The sequence below is a fragment of the Musca autumnalis genome, unplaced genomic scaffold, assembly GCF_047663935.1.
Source record: "Musca autumnalis isolate F117 unplaced genomic scaffold, ASM4766393v1 scaffold_2, whole genome shotgun sequence".
Classification (NCBI taxonomy): Eukaryota; Metazoa; Arthropoda; class Insecta; order Diptera; family Muscidae; genus Musca; species Musca autumnalis.
The window spans coordinates 146,804,430-146,822,799 of record NW_027411755.1 but is presented as its reverse complement, the minus strand read 5'-3'; the positions used below and the strand labels follow the sequence as shown (position 1 = coordinate 146,822,799).

The window sequence follows — 18,370 nt, the reverse complement described above, 5'->3', positions numbered from 1 at the left end:
AAGTCTAACTTGTTCATTATTTTTATATTTTCAAATATGTTGGACAATAATTATACCAATGTTGTATAATCTGTAATACTTCCTCCAAATACTTTAGATATTTCTTGAAAAATTTAAAACAGTTTAAAATTTTACTCAAAAATTAAGAAATGTGTGACATAAGCTAATATCCTATCCTATGGTTACGTCGGTGTATGTGCATGTATGTATGTATTTATGTATGTATATTCGTCTGTCCATCTGTTGTAATCACTCTAGCGTCCGAAATAATTTAGCTAGAACGCTACATTTTTCACCCGATTATATTTTTGTCATAGGCAGGTTAAATTCGAAGATGAGGTATATCGGCCCACGTTTTGGTATAGTCCAGATTTTCGGTATTTTGAGTTACGTTTTTGATCGAACTATCTGTTATTAGGGGTTACACAGTCGTGCAATGGTATGCACACCCGTCTTGCAAGCTGAAGGTCGTGTGTTCGATTCCCCGGTCAGGCAATATCAAATCTTCATCGGTGGCAAAATACCCCTCAGTAATGTTGGCCACATTTTCTGAGTATTTCAGCCATGTAAAACTTCTCTACAATTGGTGTCTTAGGACACGCCGTTCGGACTCGGCGGTAATCTATAGGTCCCATATCATTGAGCTTATATGAATCAGGTGCCCTCATTGATATGAGAGAAGTCTCCCTTGTCCTGTCTGGGATATATAGGTTCACACTTGCATATAGCCTTCATATAAAGGTGCCGCCAATTTGACGACATTTTTATGTGCATTTTCTGTCCTAGTTAAGACATTTGGTCTTAGTCGCCTCCAGAACTACTGCAATATGAGTTATGTTGCTGCTTGCTGCGCCAGATCACCTCCCAGTGGAACTCCAACTTCGTCGTCGGAATACAAAACACCTCCGCAGTCTCCCCAACAACAACAAAAGTAGCATCAAACACCACATGTAATTATTTAGCACCCCGAAGCTTTACTCCTGCAATTCAATTGCAACGGTATCTGCAACTAAGTCAGTGAAATCGTAGATTTTACGAGTCGGTGGAACATCGTGGTGGAAACAAAGCTGACAGTCACCTGTAGCTTGCAACGTTGCGATGGTTATAATATTTTGCGGAAGGATCGGGCAATAAGCCGATGAGGAACATAATTTGTCTTCCTTATAAACCTGTCTGTTCGTGAGCTTGACTCTAGTCAACCATACATGGAGTTTATGGGGTAGCACTAAAGTGTGGGACTGTCGTGGTAGAATTATTTACTGAATGCATATCATCGATGAATAGCTGCGCCTTGCGTTATATGCACGACATTATTTCGTCTCAATACTCATCACGATCATTCCGTTTTAGGCAATGACCAAAAGAGTACAGCGATGGGCAGTCCAGTATCGGCCTATCTCGCATGAGCTTGACTCTAGCTACCCATACATGAAATGTATGGGTGCAGTTCTAAAGTTTGGGACAGTCGTGATTGAGTTGTTTAATGTGTGCATACCGCCGATGAATATCTGTCCTGTATTCAGAGTTCCGATTTATATAACGAGTGAAAATTGGGGGGAGTGTGTAAGTTTTAAATTAAATTAAATTTGTCATTATATCATTATATATATATATATATATATATATATATATATCATTATATATATATATATATATTATTGATCAGCATAAAATCCTATGTCGATTGGACCATGTCCGCCTGTCCGTCCGTCAGTCCGTCCGTCTGTCTGAAATCAATATACAGCTCACAATTTTAAAGATAGAGAGTCAAAATTTGGTACAGTAGTTTTTATTACTTGCAGGATGGTTGGTATTGAAAATGGGATATATCGATCCATGCCTTCATATAGCCCCCATAGAACGGTACCTCCCGATTTTCGGTATTTTGAACGTTGTGGCCTCAATATTCCACCGAAATGGCTGAAATTTGTTATTTAGACTTCGTGGGGGATACTCAAACTTCCTCTTTTAATTTGTCGGTATAGGTCCACGTCTTCATAGAGCCCCCATGGAAAAGTACCTCCCGATTTTTCGTATTTTGAAGGTTGTGTCTTCAATATTCCACCAAAATGGCTGAAATTTGGTATTTAGTCTTCAATGTGATGTAAAACTGTTCGCCAGAAATATGTCTGTACAGGTCCACGCTTTCATATTGCCCCATTTCTGACTAAAATTCGTCGGTATAGGTCCACGTTTCGATATAGCCCCCATAGAACGGTACCTCCGGACTTTCGTAATACTGAAGATTGTGACGTCAGTATCCAACCGAAATGGCTGAAATTCGTTATTTCGTCTTCCAAGAGTTATAAAATATTCCAGAAGTGTATTATCAGTATAGGTCCACGTCTTCCTATATCCCCATAGAAGCTTACTTCTTGATTTTCGGTATTTTTTTAGTTTTAGCCACATTCTCTTACCGAAATATAGGAAATTTGGTATTTTGTCTTCTTTGAGCCTAAAAGCTTTCCGTCAGAAGTTTGTCGGTATAGATCGACGTTTTGAAATAGCATGGTGTCTCACATTGTTTTACCGAAATTGCTGAAATTTAGTATTAAGTCTTCTTCATACACGAAAGGAAACTAATTATCCATTTTACTTCAATACAACTTGTGGTGGAGGGTATAACAAGTTCGACCCGGCCGAACTTAACGCCGTTCTTACTTGTTTTAGTTGCAATTTTTGGTGGGGGTTGGGCAAGTTTATTTGGTGATGGGGTAAGTTATTGTTTGGGTGGAGAGGTGCAAGTTATCACCCTCAACATCCTCGAATTCGAGAAGAGTTGCACTCGCAAGTGGAATTCGAGTGAGTATTTGAAGCTCTGCCTTATAATATGCCCAACATTATTTCGCTTTTGGAGTGCATGATCTACAGGGTACAGCGCTGACCAAACAAATTGATAGCTTCATATTTTGCACAGCTCGCCAGACATCAACCTTGACTCAGTCTCAGTGAGCAGATCCCCCGACTTCATAACCTCTGACCGCTGTACTTTTCTGAACCATGGAAAAACTGAGTGGGAAGAGTTCAGAGATTTAACCACTTGCTAAATTACCATTTCCTCAGACCCTCGGGTAGCTCAGAGATTTTTCCGCTCCAGGCGCTCTCTACATACCTGCTAGTCGAATACCCGAAATCTGGCCAAATTTCCCAGCAGAGACGATGGGACTAACTAATGAGTGTTATGAGTTTCGTCGTACATTACCTGAATACCCAAGAGTAAGGGAACATAAGCGGAAAAAGTGGCTAGCCCACCTGAAGCATTGCAACATTGGTACAGGTGCAGGTCAGATTACTCGAAATACGGAAAAGAAGGATGATAGAACGGCTGTTACTTTCAATTGCGTCGCAGTGACCGATAATAAGAGTTGTGCGTGTTATTTTAACCGTTAGTTTGTAGAACACCCCCAGAGTAATGAGGGAAAAAAGAGCCCAGGAAGTACCACCATAATTTACGATGAGTCACCCGAAACGCGAAATTATCTAAAGCGTTAGGGTCCCACGGAATCTCAATGGTAATGCTTAAGCAACTGGACGAACCCCAGGTTGAGTATTTAACAAGTGTTCTCAATCTGTATTAGACTAGAAACCTGGAAAGTTGGCAGGGTGGTCGCTCTACTGGTAAGCATGACAGCAGAGGTGAATAGCACACGCCGATTTCCCTCTTCACGTCATTAGCGAAGATTCTAGAGGCACTACTCCTCTCCTCGATGAGAAGCAGTTTCCCGGTTGTCAACATTACCATGGATTCCGGAAGACGCACAGCATCACAACAGCATTACACTCCATATCCACAAATATCAGTCGAGGGCTGAACCAAAACAGGTGGTGCCACCGAACAGTAGCTGTTCGATGATATAGATGACTCTTCCCTCCACCTGTGTTTGAAACATTGGACTCCAGTTATTTGTTTATTCAGAAACAAATAACTGAACCAAAACAGGCGGTGCCACCGATCAGTAGCTGTTCGATGATAGACATGACTCTTCCCTCCACCCGTGTTTGAAACATTGGACTTTAGTTATTTGTTTATTCAGAAACAAGTAAGAATGGCGTTAAGAGTTGTATGAAAGTAAAATGGAACAATTAGTTTCCTTTCGTTTATGAAGGCGTGGACCTATACCGACAAATTTTATACGGAAAGTTAGTTTAATACCCCCAACGAAGACTAAATACCAAATTTTAGCCATTTCGGTGGGTTGTTGTGGCCACAACATTCAAAACACCGAAAATCTTGAGGTACCGTTCTACGGGGGCTGAATGGAAAATCGGGAGGTACCGTCCTATGGGGCCTATGTGAAGGCGTGAACCTATATCGACGAATTTCAGTCGAAAAGACTAAACGCAGACTAAAAACCAAATTTCAGCCATTTCGATGTATTATTGAGGCAACAACCTTTAAAATACGGAAAATCGGGAGGTACCGTTCTATGGGAGCTATAGTCACGCGTGGACCTGTACAGACAAATTTCGGGCGGAAAGTTTTATACCCACAGCGAAGATTAAGTACCAAATTTTAGCCATTTCGGTGTGATAATGATGTTAACCTTCAAGATAACGGAAATCAGGAGGTACCGTCCTATGGGGGCTATATGAAAGCGTGGACCTATACCGACAAAATTCATATCATAAGTTTTACGCCCTAAATGAAGACGAATTACAAAATTTCAGCCATTTCGGTGGATTATTGTGGCCACAACCTACAAAATTCCGAAAATCGGGAGGTACCTTTCTATCGAGGCTTTATGAAGGCGTGGACTTATATCGACAAAGTTTTGTACCCCCAACGAAGACAAAGTACCAAATTTCAGCCATTTTAGAGCGATAATAAGGCTAAAGCCTTCAAAATACCGAATCTCGGTTGCTACCGTTTATGGGGGCTACATCAAAACCATTTGCAATACCCAACATCTTAGGAGTAATAGAAACTTCTATACCAAATTATAAAACTCTATTTCAGAAATTACGAGCTTGATTTCAACAGACGGACAGATGGACAGATGGTTATATCGACTTAAAATTTTACCCTGATCAAAAATATAAATACTTTGTAGGGCCTCCCATGAATATTTCGATTTGTTACAAACGGAATGACAAATTCAATTATACCCTCCATATTATGGTGTAGTGTATAATAAGAAGACCAAGACAATATGACGATATGTACGATGTTGGCTTCGGGTCCTATCGTCGATGACATATGTATGTGAAAAGTTAAATATCCACATAACTGACTTAGTGCAGTCCTTCCAATTGAGAAATATGAAAATATCCGCCGCAAAATCCACTGTTCAACACCTGGACGGCTGAAACGAGGCTGCCCTCGGACAAGATGTTGAATGTAACGTTCGATAGCATGTTTAAGTCATCCGGACACGCCTCAGCTATTTGCGACGAGATCTACGAAGTGGAAGAATATTCAAAACTGCCAGAATGCCAACCTGAGGACTGCAAGAGGTTGCCTACTCATGACACCTCTGGACCATCTTCAGGAGACGAAGATTTTACCGGTACATCAACACAAAAATATGTTATCAATGCCCTATCTGTTTGGGTGATACCGCCGTGAGAATCCCATCAACGATCCAGCGGTCGGGCTTTCTTCACCCAGGCACATCAGGAGAGATTTTAATGATCTGGAGAGAGAGATCTGAAGGTACAAGCTCTAGAGTCTGAAAAGGCTAAGCAGAGTTGAATGATGCAGCTGGACATACAGTACATAGATACAGCATGAATGCCGTACTCGAAGACCACATCCTCATCCAGCAGAAAAAAGCCTGCTGCCAAGGCAAACACGAGTGGTTTTATCGCAGTTAAAGTCCGAAAGATGCAGCCGCCTCAATTCGAATTATGGGGCCCGAATTGATGATGCGATACCCAACACATGTCGCACCGCTCGACACTCTGCATTTGTTTAGCTGTCCAGTTTTATACAAGCAGCCAGGTTGAGAATCTGGACACAGAGGAACCAAAAGCAGATAACTGAATAAAATATACGAAAGAATATATTTGCGTTGTTACTACAAACATAGTAGTCGGAAAACTTCGGTACCAAAAAGTGTGGACACGTTTTGGTATAACCTCCCTATAACGGTACCGCTCAATTTCACGCATTTTTAAGTTTTTATCTACATTTTCAGCCTAAATTGGATGTATTAGGGTTTCCAGTAGCAAAAAAACTCCACCAAACATTTTAGACATAAGTCCACGTTTTTGTAATTCGGCATTTGTGGTTCCCAGCCGTTAAAAAATTCTTCACCAAGAATTGCGGAATAAGGTCCATATTTTTGAATAGCCGCCATATAACGTCACCACCCGATTTTATGTGTTCTAAAGATTTTGTCTACATTTTCTGTCATATTTGGCTGTTATTTGCATTTAGGGTTTACAACTTATCCACTACATATTGCGGAGTTCACGATTTTAGGTATTTTAAATGTTGAAGCTGCATTTTCTGCCAAATTGCCTGTAAATTGCCACTAAGGCCTCATATCGCCAGGCATCTTCTCAACCAAAAATTTTAAATTTCGGACTATTTATCGGTTTCAGGCATTTCTAAAGTTTTTTTTTTTAATTTTCGGTCTAAATTGGCTGTACATCGTCTATATCCATTGGATATATATGTGGTGTCAGTTGGTACTTTGTTCACTACCTTTAATCGGATGTCCCAACTTAAGAACTTATGTGATTTTTATGGATTTTCCCCGCGAAGTTCAAGAACCGTCGTTGGTCTGAACTTAAGAAATTAAGTGATTTTGATAGATCTTGCCGCGAAGTTCAAGAGCCGTCGTTGGCCTGAACTTAAGGAAAAAGTGTACGACAACCTGTTAAGTTATCGAATCTTGTTCAAGAGCCGTCGTGGGCCAGAACATAAAGACAAGTGACCGAAATCTCGTTCAAGAGCCGTCGTGGGCCAGAACATAAGAAAAGTGACCGAAATCTCGTTCAAGAGCTGTCGTGGGCCAGAACATAAGGAAAAGTGATCGAAATCCCGTTCAAGAGCCGTCGTGGGCCATAACATAAAATTAAGTGATAGAATCTTGTTCAATAGCCGTCGTGGGCCAAAACATAAAGACAAGTGTCCGAAATCTCGTTCAAGAGCCGTCGTGGACCAGAACATAAGAAAAGTGACCGAAATCTCGTTCAAGAGCCGTCATGGGCCAGAACACAAGAAAAGTGGCCGAAATCTCATTTAATAGCCGCCGTGGACCAGAACAAAAGGAAGAATAATCGAAACCCCATTCAAGAGCCGCCGTGGGGCAAAACGTAAGAAAACGTGTCCGAAATCTTGTTCAAGAGCCGTCGTGGGCCAGAACATAAGAAAAAGCGATCGATATCTGGCTCAAAAGCCGTCGTTGGCCAGAACGTATTCAAAGAGTGCGTTATCTTGGTCAATAGCCGTCGCGGGCATGGACGCCAGTCTTTACCGACAGAGCTGGTGAATCGCCGACTGCGACACCGACATAAGCCGCGGCACCGACGTCATCCCCACCGCCACAGCAGCGAAGCAGCCCACATTCAAGACGATCCAGCCTTGCCTTGCCCAGCGCAATAGGATAAGTAGTTTAAGATAGCGTAGCACATTTAGTTGTTCAATAAAGTGTAACTTCACAATTTGTAACCTAAACTCTTTCTTTCACTCTCAGTCACTTCAATATAAATTTTCGGTGACGAACTCTACCCCCGTGCGTCTATCCCAGCAACCGGAGGCAACTTGTCGTTACAATTAGACTCAGTGTTTTAGCAAATTTTAACTGACTATGAATAAAATTACCTTTTTATGAATACGGGGCAAGTTAAAATATGATTAATTTTGGTCCAAATTTTGGAAAATCTTTCATATATTGTGACAGCATAATTTTGATTTTTGAGAGCTTTTAAAGTGGTTTGTTGTAGTGTAGACATAAATGCTCGATCGATATCCAAACTTTATTATATATCAGATGAATTAGCCCACGATTTCAGTGGATAATCTTGAGATTTTAGTCCTCCTCGACAAAGCTATAATTTTTGAATTCATCCTTAAATTTTTCACACAAGTAACTACAACGACCGATGTGACATACCACAAGTTTAATCCGCGTGGTTAAACCGTTTATCTGGTATTCTTTTTCATTTTCTGTTTAACCGAAAAACTAATGGCCGGTTTCACTAAGACGATTAGAAATCAAATTCGTTCGAGTTACTACCAAACTGTTGTTTTTTTAAACAAATTTTTGATCCAATTTTGATTTTAATTAAACAACAATTTCCTACAATAACACGAGTTTGGTAGTACTTCGAACGAATGTGATTTTTAATCGTCTTAGAGAAACGGGCCATAAATTTTGATTTCGAAATAAAATTTTATTTCCCAAATTTATCGGGTACTTACCTGGTATTTACCCATGTTTTAGGTAGAATCCCATCTATATGGATGCGAACCTTTGCTGTAACATGTTTGTGATCCGAATCTATGTTTTCTCCTCCTATCGATCGTACGTTTAACTCACTCGATAACTGTTCTTTGAAGAATTTAAGGCCAGTTTCACTAAGACGATTCAAATACATATTCTGTTTTTTTGAAAAATATTTGTTTAATTTTTGTTTTCAATCACACAAACATTTCTACTACAACAGGAGTTTGGTAGTAATTCGAACGAATTTTATTTCAAATCGTCTTAGAGAAACATACCATTAGCTTCTGTTCGTATCCGCCCTAGGCTAACTACAAACCATACCAATGTGATCTATTCGTAGGAACTATTAATTTTCAATTCAATATTATTCATCAATAAAAACTAATTTATGATTTGCCATTGCTACATTGGCTTCCATGAAATATTCATTTAAATATCAATTACAATTCATGTAGAAAAGCAAAGGCTTATTACAAATTTATAACGAAATATTCGCTGTATAAATACATTTCTCAAGAATTTTAGCCCCATAACTTATAATTGAAATTCATTTAATTCGTGTGTCTGTGTGTGTGTTTGTGTATTACAGAAATGTGCCGATTCAACTGTGTCCACTAAAGATACATTTCATACATTCGCCAGGACTTTGGCACCAGCTTCAAAGGTAAGTAATGTCAGCAGAGAACCATTCGGTTGACTACAATTCTGTCTAATAATTATATTGCAACCACTTGCATACATGTATTACATGTATACAAACTTACATTCATAAATTTTATAAAAAAATTGCACAATAATTTGCACAAATAATACATATAGGATGTAGTTTAGAATGTTACAAAGCGGTTGTTTTCGCATCACATTACATAACTCCATAGGGGATGGAAGATACCAAGGAACGGTCCTGACCAGCTTTAACATGGCAAAGCCCAGGATTTATCTTGGTCCCTCTTTCATCTCAAAGGGACACTGACCTCCACGTGGTGTCACCTGGGGTGCTGCCTTTGACACCCTACTATGAAAAAACGAAAGAAAAGAAAAATAAACCCCTCTAAAGTTGACGTACCATGCAAACGTATTAAGGACCACGATCTACGAATCTGCACCTGGAATGTTCGCACTCTTTATAGAGAAGGTACAGTTTACGCATTGGCAGATGTTCTTGAAAAGTACAAGGCCGACATTACTGCCATACAGGAAATACGATGGATTGAGAAAAGCGCCGCAACAACACCTATAGGTGACGCACTGTATTATAGCTGTCATGACACAAAGCATGAGTTTGGTTGCGGATTTGTAGTTGGTCGGAGGTTAAAACATCTGGTCTCCAGCTTCACCCCTGTGAATGAAAGACTCGCTGCAATTCGATTAAAAGCAAAATTCTTCAACATCAGCTTTATTTGGGCTCATGCTCCCACTGAAGAAAAGGACGAACAGACCAAAGATATATTTTACGAACGCTTAGAAGAAACTTATGACCGTTGCCCTGCCCATGACATTAAAATTATACTAGGCGACTTTAATGCCAAAATTGGAAAGGAGAATATCTTTGACCCAACACTCGGGAAATTCAGGGCCGGTTTATATACATATGTCGATAAGGAAATGAATGCGTAAGAAAAACTACCAAATTTGATTGTGTTTCTCAAATTTGTTTTTTTTTTCTGTAGCAAAAACAAAGGAAATAATATTTGCAAAACTAATGTTTGGGTGTGTTTCATGCGCACACATTTTCGTTTCGAAATGCATAAACAGGGGGTCAGTCTCCACAGCGAAACATCTGACAATGGTATGAGGCTGATAGACTTTGTTGTTGCAAAAAACATGGTGGTTAGCAGTACCAGGTTTAACCATCTCGATATTCATAATGGCACCTGGCTGTCGCCAGATCAAAGAACAAGAAATCGAATTAATCACGTTGTGATAGATGGAAGACATTCATCGAGCGTGTTGGATGTACGACGTTCCGACATAGACTCATCAGAACACTACGTTGTTGCAGCAAAGGTACGTACCTGTCCAAACGTTGCAAATAAGGCACGAACAGACACAACACGGAAGTTGGACATCGGTAAGCTGCAATCACAACACATAGCCACAGCATATTCCACTCAATTGGCCCATTTCCTTATCAAAGCACTTCTCGTCCCGATAACATATCAGGACAATGGCAAAACATTGCCCATTTCATGCAAACAGCCGCAAAATCCATACTTGGATACCAGAGACCTCCACCAAGGAATCCATGGTATGACCTGGAGTGTCATGCTGCTACCGAAGAGAAAAATGCGGCATATTGGGCTACTCTACAATCAGTAGCAACGCTAAGCGCACAAGAGAGGTATCGGGAGAAAAGGAGATAGGAAAAACATCTTTTCCGCAGGAAAAAAGAGAGATGGAAAAGCGGGAAAGTGAACAAATCGAGATTTATAGGAGACAGAATGAAGACCGAAAATTCTACCAAAGAGTGAAACATCAAACTGATGCCTTTGGTACAGACACATCCTCCTGTAGAGACCAGCAAGGTAATCTGCTAACGGATACAGATAGTGTGTTCGGGAGCAACGCATAGCGCACGAGAGAGCTATAGGGAGAAAAGGAGAAAAGAGAAACATCTTTTCCGCAGGAAATAGAGAGAAATAGAAAGGCGGGAGTGTGAAATAAATCGAGATGTACAGGAGCCAGAATGAAGTCCGAAAGTTATACCAAAGAGTGAAACATCAAACTGATGCCTTTGGTACAGACACATCCTCCTGTAGAGACCATCAAGGTAATCTGGTAACGGATACAGATAGTGTGTTCGGGATATGAAAAGAGCATTTTGCCAATACAAACGCAGAAGACGAAGATACCACAGGTCCAATCCCAGAAGATGGTATTGAATATATACCGCCCGGCCAAGATGAGTTAAAGACGGAAGGATAATAAGTCAGCAGGAGCCGATGGCTTACCAGCCGAGCTGTTCAAAACCGGAGACGACACGCTGATAAGGTGTATACATCAGCTAGTTAGCCCCATCTGGCAGGAAGAACGAGTACCCGACGATTGGAACATGAGCTTCCTGTGCCCTGTCCACAAGAAAGGAGATAGGACTGTATGCTCTAACTATAGGGGCATAAGTCTTCTCCCTATTGCCTACAACATATTGTCAGGGATATTATGCGAACGACAAAAGCCCTATGGTCAGTGAAATTGAACCATATCAATGCGGCTTTAGACCTGGCAAATCCACCATTGACCAGATATTTGACCTGCGACAAATTCTGGAGAAGACCCAAGATATGCTGGCGAAGAGTTTAGTACTAAAAGAGGTTTCAGACAATGAAAACGCCTCTTGTTATACGAGATGCGAAGGTCAAAAGAAGTGGCACAATATATACAAACAACCATATGTTTCTTGCTAATGCTGACGACATTGACATCATGGGTTGATCGGCAAAGGAAGTAACTGATACCTTTGTAAAAGTCGAAAGGGCATCTGCTAAAGTTGGTCTGGCGAAATGTGTCCATAGAGATCGGACCAACTGTTGACGTTGATTTCCATAATTTTGAGGTAGTAAAAGACTTCGTCTACCTCGGTACCGCCGTAAACACAACAAACAACATCAGTAGTGAAATAAAAAGAAGAATCAACAGATGCTACTTTGGCTTAAGTAAGCAGTTTAAGAACAAAGCCACATCTCGTCAAACATAAACAACACTTCGCAAAACACTGATACTACCCGTGCTGATGTATGGTTCCGAAGCCTAGGTCCTTGAGGTGTGTTTGAGAGAAAAATTCTTCGAAAGATCTATTGACCAATTTGCGTTGACGGTGAATATCGACGATGTATGAACCACGAGCTGTATCTGCAACGGCATCAGTATAGATACATTTTTCCATTTTTTTGTAATCACACTATAGTTCGCAATTTTGATAGGGCTCCCAGAGAGTGTTTGGTGATGGTCGGATAATATTCAAGGTTAGGAATTGGCAAAAACGTATGTGGACAAAAATTTAAAATTTCATTCTTATCCGAATATCTCCGCTTTTAGCAGTCGTATTCCAAAAAGAAAACCCGTCAATGGAAGAGGAAAATATCACCTTAATTATGATTCAAAATAAGTTGGCGCATATCCCACTTTCCGATTATTTTATTTGAATCGTACTGTACGAGTATCTCAGTTCGCCTTAAGTCATTTGGTATAAAAGCCAGATAGATGACAACTTTCGTATCTCCCTAAAAGAAATGTTTTCGAGTGAAAAGATAATGCACAGAGGTAGGTGGTGTAGGGTATCACATAGTCGGCCCCGTACCGACTATAGCCTTTTCTCACTTGTTTTTATATGAAATCGCTTTTTTCAAACATAAGATGCCATTTACATAAACCAAAACTGACATAGGCGGTTTACTTATTCAATGAAACACAATATTGCAGTTTCAGCAGTTTTAATAAAAATTTAGGCAAAAATTGATAAAATTTTAGTGGTTTATGCTTTTAGTTATAAACAATAAATGTCAAATGCATGCAATACATGCCAAAAGAACAAACCGTCCCACACACATACCTTGTTAACGTTTTTCGTTTTTATTTCATTTTCACAGGTCTCAAAGAGCGTTATTAGTCTATTGAGTGCATTTCATTGGCAAAAATTTGCCATCGTGGTCAGTTCAAAGCCCGTCTGGGGTGGTGGTGTGGCAACAGCTATACAGGTGAGTAGTGAATTCGTTGTCTTGACTATACAAGCATAAATGCAAACATTTGTTTATTTCCAATTGAAATACCTGGAATAGTTATGGACCACCATGCTTTAAACACCAAAAATATATACACAGATATAAGAAGCAATTATGACATACCAAAAAATGAAAAACAAATCCTTGTCATTCACGTAATTGCCACAACTGTGATATTAAAATGAAATTGCCCTCAGGAAACATGAGAAATACATAAATAAATATTCTGTAGGTAATTTTAAATTCAGCTAAGCTCAATTATGAAGTTTTATAAAGAAACGGTAATCGACATAGCAGAATAACATTTAACTCCGACAATTTTACATCCATCTTGAATAATTTTTTCTACAGATTTTTGGAATTATTAAGCTGGAATAATTTTACAACAATAAGATTTTTGTTTAATTTTTTTAGAAAGTTATAAATTTAAAAATGTTTAAATTTTATTCAGCTTAACTAAATTATATTGGGTGATGTGGGGGATGAAAAATACCCAGCAACGGTCCTGACTGGATTTATCATGGCAAAGCCCTGGAATTATGTATGTATCTTGATTTCTCTCTCACCTCAAGTGGACACTGACCTCCTCGTTGTGCCACCTGGGGAACTTCCTTTAACAACCGCGCGTTCACCCATAAGATCGATAAAAACTTGGGTGTGGGTTAGTAACCCTCCCCTAGAAAAAGGCATCCTACTATGAAAAAACAAAGGAAAAGAAAAAACAACCTCCTCCAAAGTTGATGACCCCGACAAACGTTTTAAGGACCATGATCTGTGAATCCACGCCTGGAATATTCGCCTCTTTATAGAGAAGGTGCAGTTTATGCACTGGCAGATGAACTTGAAAAGTACAATGTCGATATAACTGCCTACAGGGAATTCGATGGATTGGGAAAGGCGCCACAACAACACCTAAAGGTAATGCCCTGCATTATAGCTGCCAGTACACAAAGCATGAGTTTGGTTGCGGATTTTTAGTTCCTCGGAGGTTTAAACATCTGGTATCTAGCTTCAGCCCAGTGGATGTAAGACTTGCTACAACACGGAAAAAAATTCTTCAAGGTTAGCTTTATTTGCGCTCGTACTCCAACCGAAGACAAGGACGAACAGGCCAAAAATATATTCTACGAGCGCTAAGAAGAAACGTATGAGCGTTGTGCTGTCCATATCCTTAAAACTATTCTAGGTGATTTTAATGCCAAAATTGGAAAAGAGACAGTCGCGAAATTCAATCTCCATAGTGAAACATCTGACAATGGAATGAGGTTGATAGACTTTGCATCAGCAGAAAACATGGTAGTTAGCAGTACCAGATTTAAGCATATCGATATTCATAAGGGCACATGGTTGTCTCCAGAACAAAGAACAAGAAATCAAATTGATCACCTTGTGATAGATGGAAGACATTCATCAAGCGTGTTGGATGTGCGATCTTTCCGAGGAGCAAACATAGACTCATCAGAACATTACCTTCTTGCAGCAAAGGTACGTACCTGTCCAAACGTGGCAAATAAGGCACGAACAGACACAACATAGGTAAGTTGAAATCTCAACAGATAGCATCAGCATATTCCTCTCAAATAGCCCATTTGCTTAATGAAAGCACTCCTCGTCCCAATAACATATTAGCATAAATATTGCCCACTCCATGCAAACCGCCGCAAAATCCATACTTGGATACCAGAGATGTCCACCAAGGAACCCATGGTATGACAAGGAGTGTCGAGCTGCTACCCAAGGGGAAAATGCGGCATAAAAGGCTACTTTACTTTAGTAGCAACGCGTAGCCCACAAGAGAGGTATCGTGAGAAAAGGAGAGAGGATAAACTTTTTTCCGCAGGAAAAATGAGAGAAATGGAAAAGCGGCAGTGTAAAACAAGTAAGAACGGTGTTAAGTTCGGCCGGGCCGAACTTGTTATACCCTCCACCACGAGTTGTATTGAAGTAAAATTGAATAATTAGTTTCCTTTCGTGTATGAAGCAGACTTAATACTAAATTTCAGCAATTTCGGTAAAACAATGTGAGGCACCATTCTATGGGGGCTATTTCAAAACGTCGATCTATACCGACAGATTTCTGACGGAAAGTTTTTAGGCTCAAAGAAGACTAAATACCAAATTTCCTATATTTCGGTAAGAAAATGTGGCTAAAACTTCAAAAAATATCGAAAATCAAGAAGTACGCTTCTATGGGGATATATGAAGACGTGGAACTATACTGATAATACTCTTCTGGAATATTTTATAACTCTTGGAAGACGAAATAACGAATTCACATTGAAGACTAAATACCAAATTTCAGCCATTTTGGTGGAATATTGAAGACACAACCTTCAAAATACGAAAAATCGGGAGGTACCTTTCCATGTGGGCTATATGAAGGCGTGGACCTATACCGACAAATTTAAAGGGGAAGTTTGAGTACCCCAAACGAAGTCTAAATACCAAATTTCTGCCATTTCGGTGGAATATTGAGGCCACAACGTTCAATATACCGAAAATCGGGAGGTACCGTTCTAAGGGGGCTATATGAAGGCATGGACCGATACCGACAAAGTTCTGGGGGAAAGTTTTATACCACCAACGTAGACTTAGTACCAAATTTCAGCCATTTCGGTGTGATAATGAAGCTAAAACCTTCAAAATACCGAAAATCGGGAGGTACCGTTCTATGGGGGCTATATGAAGGTGTGGACCGATACCGACAAAATTCTGGGACTACGTACCAAATTTCAGCCGTTTTTGGTAGGATAATGAAGCTAAAACCTTCAAAATACCGAAAATCGGGAGGTACCGTTCTATGGGGGCTATATGAAGGTGTGGACCGATACCGACAAAATTCTGGGGGAAAGTTTTATACCCCCAATGAAGACTACGTACCAAATTTCAGCCGTTTTTGGTAGGATAATGAAGCTAAAACCTTAAAAATACCGAAAATCGGAAGGTACCGTTCTATGGGGGCTATATGAAGGCGTGGACCGATACCGACAAAATTCTGGGGAAAAGTTTTATACCCCTAAAGAAGACCACGTACCAAATTTCAGCCATTTTGGTAGGATAATGAAGCTAAAACTTTAAAAATACCGAAAATCGGGAGGTACCGTTCTATGGGGGCTATATGAAGTTGTGGACCGATACCGACAAAATTCTGGGGGAAAGTTTTATACCCCTAAAGAAGACCACTTACCAAATTTCAGCCATTTTGGTAGGATAATGAAGCTAAAACTTTAAAAAATACCGAAAATCGGGAGGTACCGTTCTATGGGGGCTATATCAAAACGTTGACCGATATATCCCATTTTCAATACCAACCATCCTGCACGTAATAAAAGCTTCTGAACCAAATTTTGACTCTCTATCTTTAAAATTGCGAGCTGTATCTTGATTTCAACAGACAGACGGACGGACTGATGGACGGACGGACGGACATGGTCAAATCGACATAGAATTTTATGCTGATCAATAATATATATACTTTATAGGGTCTCCGACGAATATTTCGATGTGTTACAAACGGAATGACAAATTTAATTATACCCTCCATATGATGGAGGGTATAAAAATGGAGATGTACGGGAGCCAGAATGAAGTCCGAAAATTCTACCAAAGAGTGAAACCTCAAACTGATGACTTATGTACAGACACATCCTCCTGTAGAGACCAGCAAGGTAATCTGGTAACGGATATAGATAGTGTCCTCGGAATTTGGAAAGAGCATTTCGCCAAACTGTTGGTATCCGATAGCAGCGAAGACGGCGAATATACCACAGATCCAATCCAATCCAACGAAATAATTGACCAGACATTTACCCTGAAAAAACCAAAGAGATGCAGATCGACACCTACCACCTTTAAATAACTGATACCTTTAGATGGTCGAAGGAGAATCTGCTAAAGTGGATCTGGCGGTAAACAACGAGAAGACCAAATTAATGTTGACGACGCGCAATGCGTCCATAGAGCTCGGACCTAAAATGAAAGTTGGTTCCTATAATTTTGAGGTAATAAAAGACTTCGTCTAACTCGGCACCGCCATAAACACAACAAACAACATTAGCTGTGAGATAAGAATTAGAATAGTATTAGCCAACATATGCTACTGTGGCTTAAAAACAAAGCCACATCTCGTCACATCTATCCGTGCTGATGTATGGTTCGGAAGCATGGGTACTTGCTCAAGCAGATAAAGCAGTGCTTTGTGTGTTCGAAAGAAACAATTTTCGAAAGATCTACGGGGCAATCTGTGTTGACGGTGAATATCGACGTCGTATAAACAACGAGCTGTATCGACTATACAACGACATCAGTATAGTTAAACGTATCGAGATACAACGATTGCGTGGGCTAGGCCATATCATAATAATGATAAAAACAAAAAGCAAAGCAACAAACAGAGAAGAATGGAAATATTTTCTTAGTTCGCCTTATTGGACAAATATTCTGTAAAAGGCCAACTAAGTAAGTAAGTAAGCTGAATTAAATATTTTCAATCTTATTTATAAATCCGGTCTCAGCTTAACTTTCAAAATTAACTAAGGTTAGTGGGTAAAAGTTTTTTTAGAAAATTTAAAATGTTTTAATTTTGTACCACTCGACGTTATTTCTACATTTAAAACAACCTCTGCCAAAAAAGTCAATCTATTAAGATATGGAAATTATGAGCCTAGTACCACTTTTGCTTATTTATTTATTTTTTCTTTCTGACAAAAGAAAGGACTGTCCCTTTGTATTGCAACAAAGAAACCTCAAACACAATACAACTAATATAAGTGCGTAGGTTGGAAAACATTCTTAACTCTTATACAATAATAACCTTGCTATGCTGCTAATTAATTAAATTTTGTTTATCTGAATTCTTAATGTCCTTCTTTTGTTTTTATAACCATCAACTAATTAAATTATGTTCTAACATGCTTATTTATTCCAGGAATTGGCGGAAAGTGAAAATTTCACAATAACGCATTTTCGTGAAATATCGGATTATGTGCCAATCGACAACACATTGATTAAAATGCAAAAAATCATCGATGAAACTTATACAACAACTCGCAGTAAGTTAAACAAGAGTTTTTACTGATGTCGACATACATACATATTTTCATTTCATTTATGACGACAGTCCCTAACGAAAGAGTTATGCGTAACTGTGCTTTCTTAGTCCATCTACACTTCCGATTATCTGAATAGGTTTGAAATCTTTTATTTTTATATGTTAAGGTATCTTCTGATGTGTTTGTATTACAGATCCATACTATT

The 18,370-nt window shown here is 39.5% G+C and overlaps 1 protein-coding gene across 1 annotated transcript in view; it reads left to right on the top strand.

The window, feature by feature from the left end:
• Window positions 1–18,370, top strand: part of Gyc32E (Guanylyl cyclase at 32E) — a 309,145-nt gene that overhangs the window by 166,488 nt on the left and 124,287 nt on the right. The window contains exons 4-6 of the mRNA XM_073966075.1: window positions 8,986–9,060; window positions 12,983–13,090; window positions 18,042–18,165. Of these exons, the coding sequence (XP_073822176.1) occupies window positions 8,986–9,060; window positions 12,983–13,090; window positions 18,042–18,165 (307 nt within the window). The remainder of the gene's footprint in view (window positions 1–8,985; window positions 9,061–12,982; window positions 13,091–18,041; window positions 18,166–18,370) is intronic.